Genomic DNA, 20,000 nt, shown 5'->3' on the forward strand with positions numbered 1-20,000 from the left:
TCACATACTCATATACTCACATACTCACATACTCACATACTCACATACTCACATGCTCATATACTCACATACTCACATACTCACATACTCACATACTCACATGCTCATACTCACATACTCACATACTCATATACTCACATACTCACATACTCATATACTCACATACTCATATACTCATACTCACATACTCACATGCTCAAATACTCACATACTCACATGCTCAAATACTCACATACTCACATGCTCAAATACTCACATACTCACATACTCACATACTCACATGCTCAAATACTCATATACTCACATACTCACATACTCACATGCTCAAATACTCACATACTCATATACTCACATACTCACATGCTCAAATACTCACATACTCACATACTCATATACTCACATGCTCATACTCACATACTCACATACTCATATACTCACATACTCACATACTCATACTCACATACTCACATGCTCAAATACTCACATACTCACATACTCACATGCTCAAATACTCACATACTCACATACTCACATACTCACATACTCACATACTCACATGCTCAAATACTCACATACTAACATACTCACATGCTCAAATACTCACATACTCATACTCACATGCTCATATACTCACATGCTCATATACTCACATACTCACATGCTCAAATACTCACATACTCACATACTCATATACTCACATACTCATATACTCACATACTCACATGCTCAAATACTCACATACTCACATACTCACATGCTCAAATACTCACATACTCACATACTCATATACTCACATGCTCATACTCACATACTCACATACTCATATACTCACATACTCACATACTCACATACTCACATACTCACATGCTCAAATACTCACATACTCACATACTCACATGCTCAAATACTCACATACTCATACTCACATGCTCATATACTCACATGCTCATATACTCACATACTCACATGCTCAAATACTCACATACTCACATACTCATATACTCACATACTCATATACTCACATACTCACATGCTCAAATACTCACATACTCACATACGCACATGCTCAAATACTCACATACTCACATACTCATATACTCACATGCTCATACTCACATACTCACATACTCATATACTCACATACTCACATACTCACATACTCACATACTCACATGCTCAAATACTCACATACTCACATACTCACATGCTCAAATACTCACATACTCACATACTCACATACTCACATGCTCAAATACTCACATACTAACATACTCACATGCTCAAATACTCACATACTCATACTCACATGCTCATATACTCACATGCTCATATACTCACATACTCACATGCTCAAATACTCACATACTCACATACTCATATACTCACATACTCATATACTCACATACTCACATGCTCAAATACTCACATACTCTTATACTCACATACTCACCTACTCTTATACTCTCATACTCACATACTCATACTCACATACTCACATACTCTTATACTCACATACTCACATACTCATACTCACATACTCATACTCACATACTCACATACTCTTATACTCACATACTCACATACTCATACTCATACTCACATCACTCACAAACTCACATACTCATACCCACATACTCATATACTCATATACTCACATACTCATATACTCATACTCACATACCCATACTCACATACTCATACTCACATGCTCAAATACTCATATACTCATACTCACACACTCAAATACTCACATACTCACATACTCACATACTCACACTCACATACTCATATACTCACATACTCTCATACTCACATACTCATACTCACATGCTCACATACACATATACTCTCATACTCACATACTCAGAAACTCACATACTCACATACTCACATACTCTCATACTCACATACTCATACTCACATGTCAAATACTCACATACTCACATACTCACATACTTACATACTCACATCAATCTGAGCAAAAACACACTTTCTATAATATGTGTATGTAGTGCATTCTGCTGTGACGGAACAAACCTTCCCAATGTGATATCTGATCCATCACAGCACGTGAAGTTACAAATATTTTTGATGTGGAATTATAAATTGCATTAATCACATTTTGTCAATTTGATTTCATTAAAATAATTAATCATTCCTAATAAGACCTGAAAAGCACAAGAAATACACTGTGAAGTAAAATTTGATGTGTTCATGAACAGAGTTCACACACGTGTGTGTGTGTGTATGTGTGTGTGTGTGTGTGTGTGTGTGTGTGTGTGTGTGTGTGTGTGTGTGTGTGTGTGTGATGCGCAGTGGTGCTAAGATCCGGCCGTACCTCACCGTGGACCAGATGACAGATTTCCTCAACAACAAACAGAGAGACCCTCGTCTGAACGAGATCCTGTATCCGCCACTCAAAGCCGAGCAAGTGCAGGGATTGGTGGAGAAGTACGAGCCGGACACCATGTTTGCTCAGAGAGGTTTGTGCTTTCATCTGCTGTTTGATTCCTGAAAAATAAAGATTTAAAATGCTGATAAGTTGAACATAAAATTTGCTAAAGGTCTGTGATGTTGTGTGACGTCAGAACCGAAACTCCAGTCTTTTTGCAACATTTATTACAACTAATCAATTGAGCTCATAAATGAGTGACAAAGAGTCTGTGGGAAGAAGATCAGTAAATCAAAAGCCTTTTGCTGAGAATGTAGATGTGTATGTTACGTCATAAACTGAAGAATCCTGTACAGCCCAACATCGTTGACCAGAGGAAGCTTCTCTGCTGAGACTCACAGTGTGTAAAGTCTGCCGTCTCCTCGCGCTCCTCCATCTCCAGCTCTGAGCTTTAATGAAGTCTTTCTTTCCCTCATGAGGCTGGAAAGGTGGACGCTCCGCTGAGATGAAAGTCACCCTTTGCTGCCTCATTAGAGGAAACCCGTTCTGATGTCAGAGGAAGAACTGTGTTAATTAGGCTGTGGGAGTCCGCGGAGGGCATGGCGGGATTAATTAGCGTAAAGTGGCCAGAGGGATGGCGGGACGTGACGCGCACTAGCCTCCACCTGAGAGAGCCTGAGCTGAGCTGTCACTTCTGTTGATCTCATATGTTGTTGGCATTTTAACGAGGAATCGCTCACAGCATGTTGGGTTGCTGTGCTTCTTAAAATGAGATTACATAGATCAGAGTTGCTGTTCCTGTAGAGGCTCCAAACACACCTTAAGTGTTCCTGAAGATCTTTAATCGCTGGTTTTGACTGTGCAGGAGGGTGGATCTCAGGAACAGGGCTACAGCTTAAGTTTAAAACCTTACACAGGATTGTTGATATGGTTGTTTTGTGGTACAGGGCAGATCTCGGTGGAGGGATTCGCCAGATATCTGAGTGGAGAAGAGAACAGTATCATCCCTCCAGAAAAGCTGGACAGGAGTGAAGACATGACGCTGCCGCTCTCACATTACTTCATCAACTCCTCACACAACACCTACCTCACAGGTTAGCCAATCAGACGACTCACACGACACCTACCTTACAGGTCAGCCAATCAGACGACTCACACGACACCTACCTTACAGGTCAGCCAATCAGACAACTCACACGACATGTAAATCACAGGTCAGCCAATTAGACGACTCACATGACACGTAAATCACAGGTCAGCCAATCAGACGACTCACACGACATGTAAATCACAGGTCAGCCAATCAGACAACTCACACAACATGTAAATCACAGGTCAGCCAATCAGACGACTCACATGACATGTAAATCACAGGTCAGCCAATCAGACGACTCACACGACATGTAAATCACAGGTCAGCCAATCAGACGACTCACATGACATGTAAATCACAGGTCAGCCAATCAGACGACTCACACGACATGTAAATCACAGGTCAGCCAATCAGACAACTCACACAACATGTAAATCACAGGTCAGCCAATCAGACGACTCACATGACATGTAAATCACAGGTCAGCCAATCAGACGACTCACACGACATGTAAATCACAGGTCAGCCAATCAGACAACTCACACAACATGTAAATCACAGGTCAGCCAATCAGACGACTCACATGACATGTAAATCACAGGTCAGCCAATCAGACGACTCACACGACACGTAAATCACAGGTCAGCCAATCAGACGACTCACATGACACGTAAATCACTGGTCAGCCAATCAGACGACTCATACGACATGTAAATCACAGGTCAGCCAATCAGACGACTCACACGACATGTAAATCACAGGTCAGCCAATCAGACGACTCACACGACATGTAAATCACAGGTCAGCCAATCAGACGACTCATACGACATGTAAATCACAGGTCAGCCAATCAGACGACTCATACGACATGTAAATCAGTGGCGTAGAATTTAGTAGGGACGCTAGGGACGTGTCCCTACCAATATCCAGTGACACTGATATATCCCTAGCAATAATTTCGATCAAACCTTAAAATATATGTCCCTGTCCCCACCAATTTCAAAATCAAACCTACGCCACAGCCAATCAGACGACTCACACAACATGTAAATCACTGGTCAATCAGTTTTTATTTGCTGTTTCTGTCTTCATTCCGGCTAAATGAATAATTGGATGTGAACATAAAGCAGATGTTTAGCCTTTGAGCACGGACTACAGTGAGACCAAATGCTGACTTGACTTATGTGTGTGTGTCAGCGGGTCAGCTGGCGGGAAACTCTTCAGTGGAGATCTATCGGCAGGTCCTGCTGTCCGGCTGCCGGTGTGTGGAGCTCGACTGCTGGAAGGGTCGTACCGACGAGGAGCCGCTCATCACACACGGCTTCACCATGACCTCCGAGATCTCCTTCAAGGTACAGTGACAGACAGTAGCCGTGCTTTAAATGAGCGGGCGGGGCTAATAGCCTCGGGTCTGGAGCACCGAGCCCAAAACCTGCTGCGTTTCCACCGCCTGAAGCTCAGCAGCGCTTCACTAAAACACACCCGTAACACGCCTCTCTCTGGAACAACGGCACACACATCATCATTTCACCAACCAATGGAAGTTTTATCAGAAAACTAATCAGAGAGAAATCACTGGAGACTAGCGAGATCACAAAACCAACATGATAAAATCAACCGTTTGCTGGCATTTTTGTTGTTTACTTGAATATTTAAAACCCAAGCATCGATGCTTAACCACAGGTTTACAATAAAAAGTGATACATTGATCATAATGAATTAAGTTGTGTCAAGATTGCATATTAGTCACACAGAAATAATAATAATAATAATTTGTTACATTTATATAGCGCTTTTTCTGAGACCTCAAAGCGCTTTACATAGAAGGGGGAATCTCCTCAACCACCACCAGTGTGCAGATCCACCTGATGATGCGACGGCAGCCATACTGCGCCAGAACGCCCCCCCCCACACACACACACACACACACCAGCCATACTGCGCCAGAACGCCCACACACACACACACACACACACACACACCAGCCATACTGCGCCAGAACGCCCACCACACACCAGCTTACTGGTGGAGAGGAGACCGTGATGAAGACGATCAGTGTATGGGGATGATGAGGAGGCCATGATGGACAGAGGCCGAGGGGCACATGTGGCCAGGACACCGGGGTTACACCGCTACTAGTCTCAGCCTCAGACGTCACGCCCGCGGAGCGTTGGCTAAACGTCTGATGCATATGGTACACTTAACTGGAAACACTTCAGGACTGTCAAGGTCGTCATCTGATTGGTTGAATTTGATCGGATTTCTGGGGGGCGCGAGTGTCGCGTTTATTTTTGGTCTGTCGGGAAACAAAGCACAGACGTGTGATTGCGGAAGAAAAACTGTTGTGTTTACATGAGTGACAATGAGCATTTATCAAGATCAGCGAAACGTAGAAAGTATGCGAGGTTCACGGCATAGACTCTTTAAGAGATGTCCAGGAGTTTTGTTTGAGGCACTTAGTGGAGACTTGTTGCACGCCGGTCTGTTGTTGTGGGGACATTTCCACGCCCCGAAACGTGACGCTGAACGAAACAAACTGTAATTGGTTGTTTGACATGTCAGTCAAACGGCCTTATGGGCGGGCCTTGGCCAATGAAAGCTGCTGTGAATTCCAGACCTTCAGCCGTCAGTCTACACCCCTACTCTATCGAAGGACATCCTGGGATTTTAGTGAGCACAGAGAGTCAGGACCTCGGTTTAACGGCTCATCTGAAGGACGGCTCTTTGGCAGTATAGAGTCCCCGTCACTACACTGGGGCGTTAGGACCCGTACAGAGCACAGGGTGAGCGCCCCCTGCTGGCCTCACTAACACCTCTTCCAGCAGCAACCTGGATTTCCCAGGAGTCTCCCATCCAGACACTGACCAGCTCAGCCCCGCTCCGCTCCAGTGGACACCGGTCTCGGGCTACAGGGGGATCTGGCTGCTGAAATAAAGTGGTTTACCATTATTTCACAAAAGAAAGAGGACACACGTTATTCAGTTGTGTCTGTTTCTGTTTATTTGTAGTCACAGGACAGTATGTTTATATCACATTTAGAAAGAATGATTATTTCTACAAATATGCCACCAAAAATACGACCTGAGCAGCTTTAGCACTCACTTTAGCACTAGTTATATTTTCATTCAGAGAAACAGAGGAAGCTCTCGAAAATGTGCTTTATTTTATGACATATGCGGAGCTAAATATGGATATCAGACAGTCCGGTATAAAGAGGCGAGACATACTGACAGACAAAAAAATAAAAATGTAATTGTGATAGCCTATGATTTGTCTGATTTCTTCAAGCGATCATATTTACCATGTTTACTATGGTACAGTAATGGTTAGCGCACGTAGTCTTTTGCATCGCGTATAGATATGTCTGCCTTATACAGTGATCAGAATCCACATCGAGTTTTGAACTAAATGATGTTAAAAGTGTTTAATGCTAATGTGAGCTCGGTATATGGAATCAGCCGGCGCCGTAAACTCCTCTGTTCATGACCTCCTCAAGCCCCATCACTCAGTCAGGAAGGAGCTTTAGCAACAGAATGTGAAGGATTGTGGGAAAACGGTATGAAAGAGGGAGATATTTGACTCAGGACTAATGATCATTCAAGTCACGTCAGAATAATGTGCGTCAGTATTGAGCACATAAATGCCAACATCAGTTTGTAATGTTGAAGGCAACTGGTTATTGATTAGAATCAGTTTCCCGGATGGACTGGGAATGGGACAGACTCCAGCCTCCCGTGGCACTAGAGGAAAAACTATGGAGAAAAGCTGGATAGAATAAGCCAGGGTTTGTACAGTTCAGTTTCTACACTTATGATAAAGAACCGAGATAAAGTTTGCCAGAACACACTAGTCCTTTCTGGTGTATGAAGAGACAGATCAAACACAGATAAAGAATCAATTACAAACCTCATTTTTTATAATTGTGACTGTCCTCCAGTTGTGGTGTTTTTCCGTCATGTTTTAAAGGCACTTCTCCTGTTTTCAGGAGGTGATTGAGGCCATAGCAGAGAGTGCCTTCAAGACGTCCCCGTTCCCCATCATCCTGTCCTTCGAGAACCACGTGGACTCGTAAGTGCCGAAGCTCTTCCACATCATTCAACATCAGCGCTCAGAGTAATGAGAGCTCTACTCACAGGATGCTGTTATAGTTCATGTTCACAGCTTATAAATCATACTAAATACTTGTTTTTGTAAATGTACAAACACAGAATGTTTTCTGTAGAGGATAGAATTTTAAGTTTGTACAATGTAAAATCATTATGTTTATGGAGAATCCTGATAAAACTCTGATGTTCCTCAAACGTTCTGATCAGGGTTTGTTCTTTTTATGCTTTATACTGTAGATACCTCACCCATAACCTCGTGTGTGTGTGTGTGTGTGTGTGTGTGTGTGTGTGTGTGTGTGTGTGTGTGTGTGTGTGTGTGTATGTGTGTGTGTGTGTGTGTGTGTGTGTGTGTGTGTGTGTGTGTGTGTGTGTGTGTGTGTGTGTGTGTGTGTGTGTGTGTGTGTGTGTGTGTGTGTGTGTGTGTGTGTGTGTGTGCGTGTGTGTGTGTGGCTCAGTCCCAAACAGCAGGCGAAGATGGCAGAGTATTGTAGATCAATATTTGGGGATGCATTACTGACAGAACAACTGGAGAAATACCCTGTGAGTGATAAACACAGACACACACACACACACACACACTGAACTGAACCTTTAAAAACTACAATATCAACTGTTTTCACAGTGTTTTTAATCTGTGAGTCATTTACGATCATTTCTTGTGGTTCTTTTTCTTGTTTTTTCACCCTTCCTTTTCCCTCATCATACATTATTAATGCTGGTAAAAAACCACGTCCCTCATGAGTAATTTGGAAACCGCAACATTAGCTTTTTGTAAAGTTTCTAACCCATGATGCGCAGCTATGAAAGTAAAGTGTTTTCCTGGTTTTCTTGTGTGTTCAGCTAGAGGCCGGTGTTCCTCTGCCAAGTCCAGTGGACCTGATGGGGAAAATCCTCATCAAAAATAAGAAGAATTCCCACAAAACTGACGGCAGTGGCAAGAAGAAGCTGACAGAGCAAACGTCCAGCGCCTGCAGTGACACGTCCAGTGTGTGTGAGCCCTCGTCTCCCAGCGCAGGTGTGTAACACTGACACGAGTGTGTTTCGCCTAGGGTCTTGAGCTCCATTACACCTGTGTGCAGATATTGTTTGTGGTGTTTGTGTGTGTGTGTGTGTGTGTGTGTGTGTGTGTGTGTGTGTGTGTGTGTGTGTGCGCGTGTGTGCGTGCGTGTGTGTGTGTGTGTGTGTACGTGCGTGCGTGTGTGGTTTTGTGTGTGTGAACCTCTCACATTAGTGCTCTTTCCCACTGAGGACGTCATTTTATCCTGGTTTGTGTTCATATACAGTGTGATTGTGTAGTGTGTGTATCAACATTACAGCAAGGAAGATGTAGGATATCAAATGTGTCTTTGTCCTTGGTTAAAATTGGCATGAAATGTAAATTCCTCTGTTATATTTTCAGTACATCTCAGCATGTTTCTTTCTAGTGATTTTTAATCAAAATGTCTGGATGTCTGAAATGACAGACTTCTCTCTGTGACGTATGCAGGATTGTCCAATCATTTGGCCTGATTAAACCCTGCCCCTTTTTTACAATCCACTGCACTCGCATTCAGATCCATCTCAATTTTTGAAGATAACACCCACTCTCTCAACATCCAATGAACAACCGACAGAAAGAATCAAGTCACCGTCTCGAAGTTGTTTTATTTTTCCGATAATCTAAGATTCTTCGGACTGTAAACGTCTCTGAGTTCAACGCTGCACTCGCTCCTGATTTTATATTCCTCAATGATTTGTTCCAGCCATGGTGTTTCCCAGCTGCTGGTGAAGCTGAGACTCCAGTCTTGTGTGTGTTGTGTTACACTGAATGATAAACCCTAGAGTGGTGTGTGTGTTTAGGCTCGACACACACGGAGACAGAGGCTCACGCAGACGGGACAGAGAGAGGAGACAGGAGAGTCCCGGGAATCAAGTCCAGCGGCTCCATATCACATAACACAGGTCTGGCCGATCACAGAGGTTTGATTGAGTGTGAAGTGGGGTAAATTGAGCCGCGCTCCTCACACTGAGTGACGTTTGTCCATCAGGTGAAGTGGATGCAGACAGCGATGTGGAGGATGAGAACGATTACAGAAAAAAGTCCATGGATGAGGTCAGTGTCATTAGTGTTTTAAAGATGTTGTTCACACACTGAAAGTGTAACTTGAGGAGACTCTCATATTTACTCATGTACCGAATCTTAAAACTACAAGCACATGATCTGCTTTACACTCCGTTTGCAATGGTGAATCCAACTTTCAGCAAAACTCTGAACACAGCTCATTACACACATCATTCATACTAACAGCTCTTGTGTTTCATTATAAAGCACTGCTGTTTAAATACAACAATCATTTACTGATGTTCACTTCACTACTGTGTGTGCGTTGAGTTTGCCATCTGGTGGTCGTTCAGTGCAGCGCAGCCTCAGATCTCAGCGCTATATAAATGAAGGTGACTTGACTCAGTAACTCAGTCTTCTCTGTTCTCAGTAGACTTTAGTTCGAACTGTAGAGATGTGGGTTAGGTGTGTGTGTGTGTGTGTGTGTGTGTGTGTGTGTGTGTGTGTCTGTGAGTGAGAGTAACACGTGTGTGTGTGTGTGTGTGTGTGTGTGTGTGTGTGTGTGTGTCTGTGAGTGAGAGTAACACGTGTGTGTGTGTGTGTGTGTGTGTGTGTGTGTGTGTGTGTGTGTGTGTGTGTGTGTGTGTGTGTGTGTGTGTGTGTGAGAGAGTAACACATGTGTCTCTGCTGAGTGTGTGTGTGTGTGTGTGTGTGTGTGCGTGCGTGCGCGTGTTTGTGAGAGTAACACGTGTGTGTGTGTGTGTGTGTGTGTGAGAGAGAGTAACATGTGTCTCTGCTGAGTGTGTGTGTGTGTGTGTGTGTGTGTGTGTGTGTGTGTGTGTGTGTGTGTGTGTGTGTGTGTGTGTGTGTGTGTGAGAGTCAAGTCAAGTCACTTTTATTATATAGCACTTTTTAAAATACAGATTTTATAAAAGCAGCTTCACAGTGATAACATGAAATAATACAAAAAGTTTGTATCTAGAAGAAAATTGCGTCATCGTCCGCCTGAAGTAAGATAGATCAATAATATTGTTGAATATTAAATGTCCTCAACTAAGCAAGCCAAAACCAAGGCAACAGTGGCAACGAACCAAAACTCCATCAGTGACGGAATGGAGAAAAAAACCCATGTGAGAAACCAGACTCAGTGTCAGTTCTCCTCTGGCCAACAAGCGAACAGTGTATGATTATGATCGGACAGCATGACAGGTCAGAGGTCAGATTGGATCAGAACATTCACAGCATTTATCCAGTTCATCTGGTTTGAGATCGGAGTCATCACGCCGGTGTGGAGACGGGTTTGTTGAGGTGTCGATGCGGCTGCACTTCAGGGATGCGTTGTGGACGTGTCCGGGCGCAGGTCCACCGTCTGATCTGGATACGGCCCGGATCCGGCTGACTTCAGTAAACCTCGGAATAAATGGAAAGACTAACATTAGCGCAGATGCCATTCTTCTTGTGATGTAACGAGTACATCAGGTGTTATAGGAAGTGTCCCCGGTTCCGGCTAACCTAATCTATGCAGCCTAATAATCATTTAACTGATTTGAATAATAGAAATGTATAATGTTCTATATGTATGCCAGGAAAAAGAGATTTTTTAGTCTAGATTTAAACTGACAGAGTGTGTCTGCTTCCCGGACAATGGTAGGAAGACTGTTCCAGAGTTTTGGTGCTAAATAGGAAAAGGATCTACCACCAGCAGTCGATTTTGATATTCTAGGTATTATTAACTGGCCGGAGTTTTGAGATGGCAGTAGACGTGAAGGACTATAATGCGTTAAGAGCTCGCTCAAGTACTGCGGAGCTAAACCATTTAGTGCTTTGTAAGTGATCAGCAATATTAAAAAATGTATACGATGTTTAATAGGCAGCCAATGCAGTGTTGACAGAACGGGGCTAATATGGTCATACTTCCTGGTTCTGGTAAGAACTCGAGCTGCTGCGTTTTGAACTAGCTGTAGTTTGTTTGTTAAGCGTGCAGGGCAACCACCCAGTAGAGCATTACAATAATCTAGCCTTAATGTCATGAACGCATCAACTAACTGTTCCGCATTTGTCAATGAGAGCATATGACGTAATTTAGATATATTTTTAAGATGGAAAAATACGGTTTTACAGATGCTAGAAACGTGACTTTCAAATGAAAGATTGGTATCAAAGAGCACACCCAGGTTCCTAACCGACGATGAAGACTTAACAGAGCAGCCATTAAGTGTTAGACAGTATTCTAGGTTTTTACGTGAGTACATTTTTGGCCAATAATTAGAATCTCTGTTTTTCAGAATTTAGTAGTAGGAAATTTCTAGTCATCCAAATTTTTATATCAGCTATGCATTCCGTTAATTTTGTGAATTGGTGCATTTCGTCGGGGTGCAAATAAATGTAGAGCTGAGTATCATCAGCATAACAGTGAAAGCTAATTCCATGTTTCCTAATGATATCTCCTAATGGTAGCATGTACAGAGTGAACAGCAGCGGTCCTAGTACTGAGCCTTGTGGTACGCCATACTGAACTTGTGATTGATAAGACATCTCTTCATTTACTGCTACAAACTGATAACGGTCAGATAAGTATGATTTAAACCATGCTAGTGCAATTCCACTAATGCCAACATAATGTTTAAGTCTATTTAAAAGGATGTTGTGGTCAATGGTATCAAATGCAGCACTAAGATCCAGTAATACTAATAGAGAGACACAACCACGATCGGATGATAAGAGCAAATCATGTGTGACTCAAACGAGAGTTGCTCGCTACTATGGTACGGTCTAAATCCGGACTGAAAATCCTCGCAGATATCATTTCTTGCTAAAATGGAACACAGTTGTGAGGATACTGCTTTTTCTAATATCTTTGACAGAAATGGCAGATTAGAGATCGGCGTGTAATTGACTAGTTTTGTAGGATCAAGTTGCGTTTTTTTAATAAGAGGTTTAATAACAGCCAGCTAAAGAGTTTTTGGTACGTATCCTAGAGACAAAGATGAATTAATGATATTAAGAAGAGGATCTATGACATCTGGAAGCATCTCTTTCAGCAGCTTAGTCGGTATCGGGTCTAACATACAAGTTGTCGATTTAGATGATTTGACGAGTTTGCAAAATTCTTCCTCTCCTATAGCAATGAATGAATGGAATTTTTCCTCTGGGAGACTACAATGCTCTCGCTGATGCGATACTGTAGTAGACGGTTGCATAGTTATAATTTTCTCTCTAATATTATCAATCTTGTAAGTAAAGAAGTTCCTTGGAAACGTCCGGTGTTGAAGTTTTGTTTTTCGTTAGTTTAGCCACTGTTTCAAATAAATACCTAGTATTATGTTTGTTTTCTTCTAAAAGTGTTGAAAAATAAGCAGATCTATCAGCTTTTAAAGCCTCTCTGTAAGCAATCGAGCTCTCCTTCCATGAAATCCGAAACACCTCTAGTTTTGCTTCCAGTTGCGCTCCATTTTTCTGGCTGCTCTCTTAAGGGCCTGAGTGTGCTCGTTGTGCCACGAAATTGGACTATGTTCTTTAATCTTCTTTAAGCGCAGCGGAGCAACTGTGTCTAAAGTGCTGGAAAAGAGAGAGTTTCAGCCCTAATAACAACTCACCTGCCTGTATCTATCTAGTAATCCTGAAAACATTGATTGCCTTGTTCGGGTGTGTTTAATTAGGGTTGGAGCTAAACTCTGCAGGACAGTGGCCCTCCAGGACCGCAGTTGCCTATCCCTGTTCTAAGCTATCCGGGATGCTGAGATGATGAACTTGATTAGGAAGATTATTAATAAAGCAATCTTTAGTGGCAGAAGTGATAGTTCTACCATATTCATAACAGTCGGCTTTGCAGCCTTGCCTAAATTAAGTATACATGAGTTATACTCCAATAGAGTTAAGAATATCTTTAAATGCCAATCCCAATGCATCATTTTCGTTATCTACATGGATATTAAAATCACCAACAATTAGTACTTTATCTGCAGCCAGTACTAACTCTGATAGAAAGTCCGCAAATTCTTTGATAAAGTCTGTATGGCACCCTGGTGGCCTGTATACAGTAGCCAGCATAAAAGTCGAACGGGTTACGGGATTTATCACTTACATTACATAACGCATTGGAGAGTAACACATTGGTCTCTGCTGTGTGTGTGTGTGTGTGTGTGTGTGTGTGTGTGTGTGTGTGTGTGTGTGTGTGTGTGTGTCTGCAGGGGATGGCAGTAAATGAAGCCTTCGCCACAGAGGAGATGTCAAACTTGGTCAACTACGTTCAGCCTGTTAAATTCAACTCCTTCGAGGCGTGCAAAAGTAAGTCAGTCTGTTCTTACGCCACAATATGTTTTTTCCCTGTATCCCAGCGTGTTACGGTTCACGACTGTTTGTTTTCCACAGAAACTGATCGAAGTTATGAAATGTCGTCGTTTGTGGAAACTAAAGCGCTGGAGCTGCTCAAGGAATCACCGGTGGAGTTCGTCGAGTATCTTTTATTTGTACTGAAATTTTTGTGGTCGAAGAGTCTTTCAAATCAAAGTGAAGTTTAGTGTTTATTAAATGTTTTATATAGCGCTTTATACAATACAGATTGTTTCAAAGCAGCTTTTCAGTGATAAACAGGAAAAAAAACTATTCAATTATGAATCGTATAATTTCATCTATCTTCTGTAGAAAACAGTGATGTCATCATCAGCTCAGTTCAGTTCTCATACAGCAGCGTCAGTTCAGTCAGATCAATAATACTGTTGAATATTAAGTTTCCCAGACTAATGAGGCATGTGGTAGATCTTATCTTCTTTTGCACCTGATTTAATCGACGTCCCTAAACATCTCCTGATCGACGTTCATTAATATTTATACTCTAGCTCGTCTCCTAATCTCCGTCGACTGAGTCGGTCAACGTCTTGACACCTATTCTTCTTTGTCCTAGCGTGTATCCCATGCTTGTATAGGGTCCACTTGTTCGCATCCTTTTCGCCACTTGGCTCGATCCATGGCATCATCAGTGGTGATATTGACTGCGCGCATGTCCTCCGCCAGGCGATCGAGCCACCGCTTCTTCGGCCGGCCGCGCGGCCGTCGTCCAAATGGTGATAGATGATGGGCCGTTTTCACCAGTCTCATCTCTAAACTAAAATAAGATCTCTAGTGCTCCACTAACCTTCTGCACAGCAATACTGACTCCAGACAATGCCTTCGAACATGCCGATCTTCGAACATAATCACGGCCGGAGGATCTCAGACAAATCTCAGAGAGAATCCCACCAGCAAAAATAACAAGTTTTTTATATAATAATAATAATAATTCATTACATTTATATAGCGCCTTTCTGGACACTCAAAGCACTTTACATAGAAACGGGGAATCTCCTCAACCACCACCAATGTGCAGCATCCACCTGGATGATGCGACGGCAGCCATATTGGGCCAGAACGCCCACCACACACCAGCTTACTGGTGGAGAGGAGACAGTGATGAAGCCAATAAGTATATATAGGAGGATGATTAGGAGGCCGTGATGGACAGAGGCCACTGGGCAAATTTGGCCAGGACACTGGGGGTTACACCCCTACTCTTTCGAAGGACATCCTGGGATTTTTTAGTGACCACAGAGAGTCAGGACCTCGGTTTAACATCTCATCCGAAGGACGGCGCTCTTTGTCAGTATAGTGTCCCCGTCATTTATAGAATAGGAGCATGGCAGAGGTAACATGATTCATTACATAATTTCCTACAATTTGATTGGTTCTTTATATGCAAACACTTCTGTTACTAGGTAGACACAAACTCTGTTTTCTTGATTGCTTCACTTTGGTACTCAAAGTCATCCTAGGCCTAGACATCCGTCTAGTTTCATTTCCCCTTTTGTTATATTCAGACATGATTCAGAGAAACACACACTGAAAGGTTTGGAAACATGTAGAATACAAAATAATATGAATGTTATTCCTGCAAGAAAAATAAATGTTAGTTAATTAAAAGAAATCCATCACAGGCGACAGCGGTAGGAACCCAAACTCCATCAGTGACAGAATGGCGGAAAACCCTTGAGAGAACCCAGACTCAGTCGCTCAGTTCTCCTCTGGCCAATGAACCAACAATGTCATTATTATAGAATTGTATCCTTTGTTAGAGATTCTTAACTCCTTCACACAGGTATAATAAGTTACAGCTGAGCAGAATTTATCCCAAAGGAACGCGAGTCGACTCCTCGAACTACATGCCTCAAGTCTTCTGGAACGCCGGCTGTCAGCTCGTCGCTCTGAACTTCCAGACCATCGGTAGCTTGCATTCAGTTCCTTCAGTGTGTGTCTGTGTGTTTCTGGCTCCGATGTGTGTGTCTGTGTGTTTCTGGCTCCGATGTGTGTGTCTGTGTGTTTCTTGTTCAGATGTGTGTGTACAGTAGAGGTAGAGTACAGAAGAGGTAGAGTACAGTAGAGATAGAGTACAGTAGAGTACAGTAGAGGTAGAGTACAGTAGAGTACAGTAGAGTACAGGAGAGGTAGAGTGCAGTAGAGGTAGAGGTAGAGTACAGTAGAGTACAGTAGAGTGAAGTAGAGTACAGTAGAGGTTGAATACAGTAGAGGTAGAGTAAAGAAGAGTACAGCAGAGGTAAAGTACAGTAGAGGACAGTAGAATACAGTAGAGTACAATAGAGTACAGTAGAGGATAGTAGAGGTAGAGTACAAAAGAGTACAGTAGAATACAGTAGAGTACAGTAGAGGTAGAGGACAGTAGAGGAAGGTAGAGTACAGTAGAGGTAGAGGACAGTAGAGGTAGAGGACAGTAGAGGTAGAGTACAGTAGAGGACAGTAGAGGACAGTAGAGGACAGTAGAGGACAGTAGAGGTAGAGGACAGTAGAGGACAGTAGAGGACAGTAGAGTACAGTAGAGGACAGTAGAGGACAGTAGAGGTAGAGGACAGTAGAGGTAGAGGACAGTAGAGGTAGAGTACAGTAGAGGACAGTAGAGGACAGTAGAGTACAGTAGAGGACAGTAGAGGACAGTAGAGGTAGAGGACATTAGAGTACAGTAGAGGACATTAGAGGTAGAGGACAGTAGAAGACAGTATATTTAGAGGACAGTAGAGGACAGTAGAGTACAGTAGAGTACAGTAGAGGATAGTAGAGGTAGAGGACAGTAGAGTACGGTATAGGTAGAGGACAGTAGAGGACAGTATAGGTAAAGGAGAGTAGAGGACAGTAGAGGTAGAGGACAGTAGAGTACGGTATAGGTAGAGGACAGTAGAGTACAGTAGAGGACAGTAGAGGTAGAGGACAGTAGAGGACAGTAGAAGACAGTAGATTTAGAGGACAGTAGAGGACAGTAGAGGACAGTAGAGGTAGAGGACAGTAGAAGACAGTAGAGGTAGAGGACAGTAGAGTGTAGTAGAGGACAGTAGAGTACAGTAGAGGACAGTAGAGAACAGTAGAGGTAGAATACAGTAGAGGTAGAGTACAGTAGAGGTAGTCTACAGTAGAGGTAGAGTACAGTAGAGGATAGTAGAGGTAGAGTACAGTAGAGGTAGAGGACAGTAGAGGACAATAGAGGACAGTAGAGATAGAGGACAGTAGAGGACAGTAGAGGTAGTGTATAGTAGAGGTAGAGTACAGTAGAGGATAGTAGAGGTAGAGTACAGTAGAATACAGTAGAGTACAGTAGAGTACAGTAGAGGATAGTAGAGGTAGAGTACAGAAGAGTACAGTAGAATACAGTAGAGTACAGTAGAGGTAGAGGACAGTAGAGGTAGAGTACAGTAGAGGACAGTAGAGGACAGTAGAGGTAGAGTACAGTAGAGGTAGAGGACAGTAGAGGACAGTAGAGTACAGTAGAGTACAGTAGTGTATAGTAGAGGTAGAGGACAGTAGAAGACAGTAGATTTAGAGGACAGTAGAGGACAGTAGAGTACAGTAGAGTACAGTAGAGTACAGTAGAGGTAGAGGACAGTAGAGGATAGTAGAGGTAAAGGACAGTAGAGGACAGTATAGGTAAAGGAGAGTAGAGGACAGTAGAGGTAGAGGACAGTAGAGTACAGTAGAGGACAGAAGAGGACAGAAGAGGACAGTAGAGGTAAAGGACAGTAGAGTACAGAAGATGTAGAGTACAGTAGAGTACAGTAGATGTAGAGTGCAGTAGAGTACAGTAGAGTACAGAAGATGTAGAGTACAGTAGAATACAGTAGATGTAGAGGACAGTAGAGTACAGTAGAGGTAAAGGACAGTAGAGTACAGTAGATGTAGAGTACAGTAGAGTACAGTAGATGTAGAGTACAGTAGAGTACAGTAGATGTAAAGTACAGTAGAGTACAGTAGAGTACAGTACATGCAGAGTACAGTAGAGTACAGTAGAGTACAGTAGATGTAAAGGACAGTAGAGCACAGTAGATGTAGAGGACAGTAGAGTACAGTAGAGTACAGTAGAGGATAGTAGAGGTAGAGTACAGTATATGTAAAGGACAGTAGAGTACAGTAGATGTAGATGACAGTAGAGTACAGTAGATGTAGAGTACAGTAGAGTACATTAGATGTAGTGTACAGTAGAGGATAGTAGAGGTAGAGTACATCAGAGGATAGTAGATGCAGAGTACAGTATATGATAGTAGAGGTAGAGTACAGTAGAGTACAGTATATGTAGAGTACAGTAGAGTAGAGTACAGTAGAGTACAGTAGAGTACAGTAGATGTAAAGGACAGTAGAATACAGTAGTTGTAAAGGACAGTAGAGTACAGTAGATGTAAATGACAGTAGAATACAGTAGATGTAGAGGACAGTAGAGTACAGTAGAGGTAAAGGACAGTAGAGTACAGTAGAGGTAAAGGACAGTAGAGTACAGTAGATTTAAAGGACAGTAGATGTAGAGTACAGTAGAGGATAGTAGAGTACAGTAGATGTAAAGGACAGTAAAGGATGTAAAGGACAGTAGAGTACAGTAGATGTAAAGGACAGTAAAGGATGTAAAGGACAGTAGAGTACAGTAGAGGATAGTAGAGTACAGTAGATGTAAAGGACAGTAAAGGATGTAAAGGACAGTAGAGTACAGTAGATGTAAATGACAGTAGAATACAGTAGATGTAGAGGACAGTAGAGTACAGTAGAGGTAAAGGACAGTAGAGTACAGTAGAGGTAAAGGACAGTAGAGTACAGTAGATTTAAAGGACAGTAGATGTAGAGTACAGTAGAGGATAGTAGAGGTAGAGTACAGTAGATGTAAAGGACAGTAAAGGATGTAAAGGACAGTAGAGTACAGTAGAGTACGGTAGAGGTAAAGGACAGTAGAGTACAGTAGAGTACAGTAGAGTGCAGTAGAGTACAGTAGATGTAAAGGACAGTAGAGTGCAGTAGAGTACAATAGATGTAGAGTACAGTTGATGTGGAGTACAGTAGAGGACAGTAGAGTACAGTAGATGTAAAGGATAGTAGAGTACAGTAGATGTAAAGGATAGTAGAGTACAGTTGGTGTGGAGTACAGTAGAGTACAGTAGAGTACAGTAGAGTACAGTAGAGTACAATAGATGTGGAGTACAGTTGATCTGGAGTACAGTAGATGTAAAGGACAGTAAAGGACAGTAGATGTAGAGGACAGTAGAGTACAGTAGATGTAGAGGACAGTAGAATACAGTAGATGTAGAGTACAGTAGGTGTAGAGTACAGTAGATGTAGAGGACAGTAGTTGTAGAGTACAGTAGATGTAGAGGACAGTAGTTGTAGAGGTAGTAGATGTAGAGGACAGTAGTTGTAGAGTACAGTAGATGTAGAGGACAGTAGAGTACAGTAGATGTAGAGGACAGTAGAGTACAGTAGATGTAGAGTACAGTAGGTGTAGAGTACAGTAGATGTAGAGGACAGTAGAGTACAGTAGATGTAGAGGACAGTATAGGTAGAGTACAGTAGATGTAGAGGACAGTAGAGTACAGTAGATGTAGAGTACAGTAGATGTAGAGGACAGTAGAGTACAGTAGATGTAGAGTACAGTAGATGTAAAGGACAGTAGAGTACAGTAGATGTAGAGGACAGTATAGGTAGAGTACAGTAGATGTAGAGGACAGTAGATGTAGAGGACAGTAGAGTGCAGTAGAGTACAGTAGAGTACAGTAGATGTAGAGTACAGTAGATGTAAAGGACAGTAGAGTACAGTAGAGGTAGAGTACAGTAGATGTAGAGTACAGTAGATGTAGAGGACAGTAGATGTAGAGGACAGTAGAGGACAGTAGATGTAGAGTACAGTAGAGTACAGTAGATGTAAAGGACAGTAGAGTATAGTAGATGTAGAGGACAGTAGAGGACAGTAGATGTAGAGGACAGTAGATGTAGAGGACAGTAGATGTAGAGGACAGTAGAGGACAGTAGAGGACAGTAGATGTAGAGGACAGTAGAGGACAGTAGATGTAGAGGACA

At 42.5% G+C, this 20,000-nt stretch overlaps 1 protein-coding gene across 1 annotated transcript in view; it reads left to right on the plus strand.

Moving 5' to 3' along the window:
* The window catches only part of plcb1l (phospholipase C beta 1-like), a 165,937-nt gene that overhangs the window by 86,937 nt on the left and 59,000 nt on the right, over window positions 1-20,000 (plus strand). Inside the window, 11 exon segments of the mRNA XM_079583437.1 lie at window positions 2,317-2,483; window positions 3,340-3,486; window positions 4,683-4,837; window positions 7,471-7,553; window positions 8,047-8,131; window positions 8,432-8,606; window positions 9,431-9,532; window positions 9,619-9,683; window positions 13,823-13,919; window positions 14,004-14,088; window positions 15,763-15,887. Of these exon segments, the coding sequence (XP_079439563.1) occupies window positions 2,317-2,483; window positions 3,340-3,486; window positions 4,683-4,837; window positions 7,471-7,553; window positions 8,047-8,131; window positions 8,432-8,606; window positions 9,431-9,532; window positions 9,619-9,683; window positions 13,823-13,919; window positions 14,004-14,088; window positions 15,763-15,887 (1,286 nt within the window).

Source organism: Phoxinus phoxinus (genome assembly GCF_949152265.1).
Source record: "Phoxinus phoxinus genome assembly, chromosome: 16".
In the NCBI taxonomy this organism is placed as follows: domain Eukaryota; kingdom Metazoa; phylum Chordata; class Actinopteri; order Cypriniformes; family Leuciscidae; genus Phoxinus; species Phoxinus phoxinus.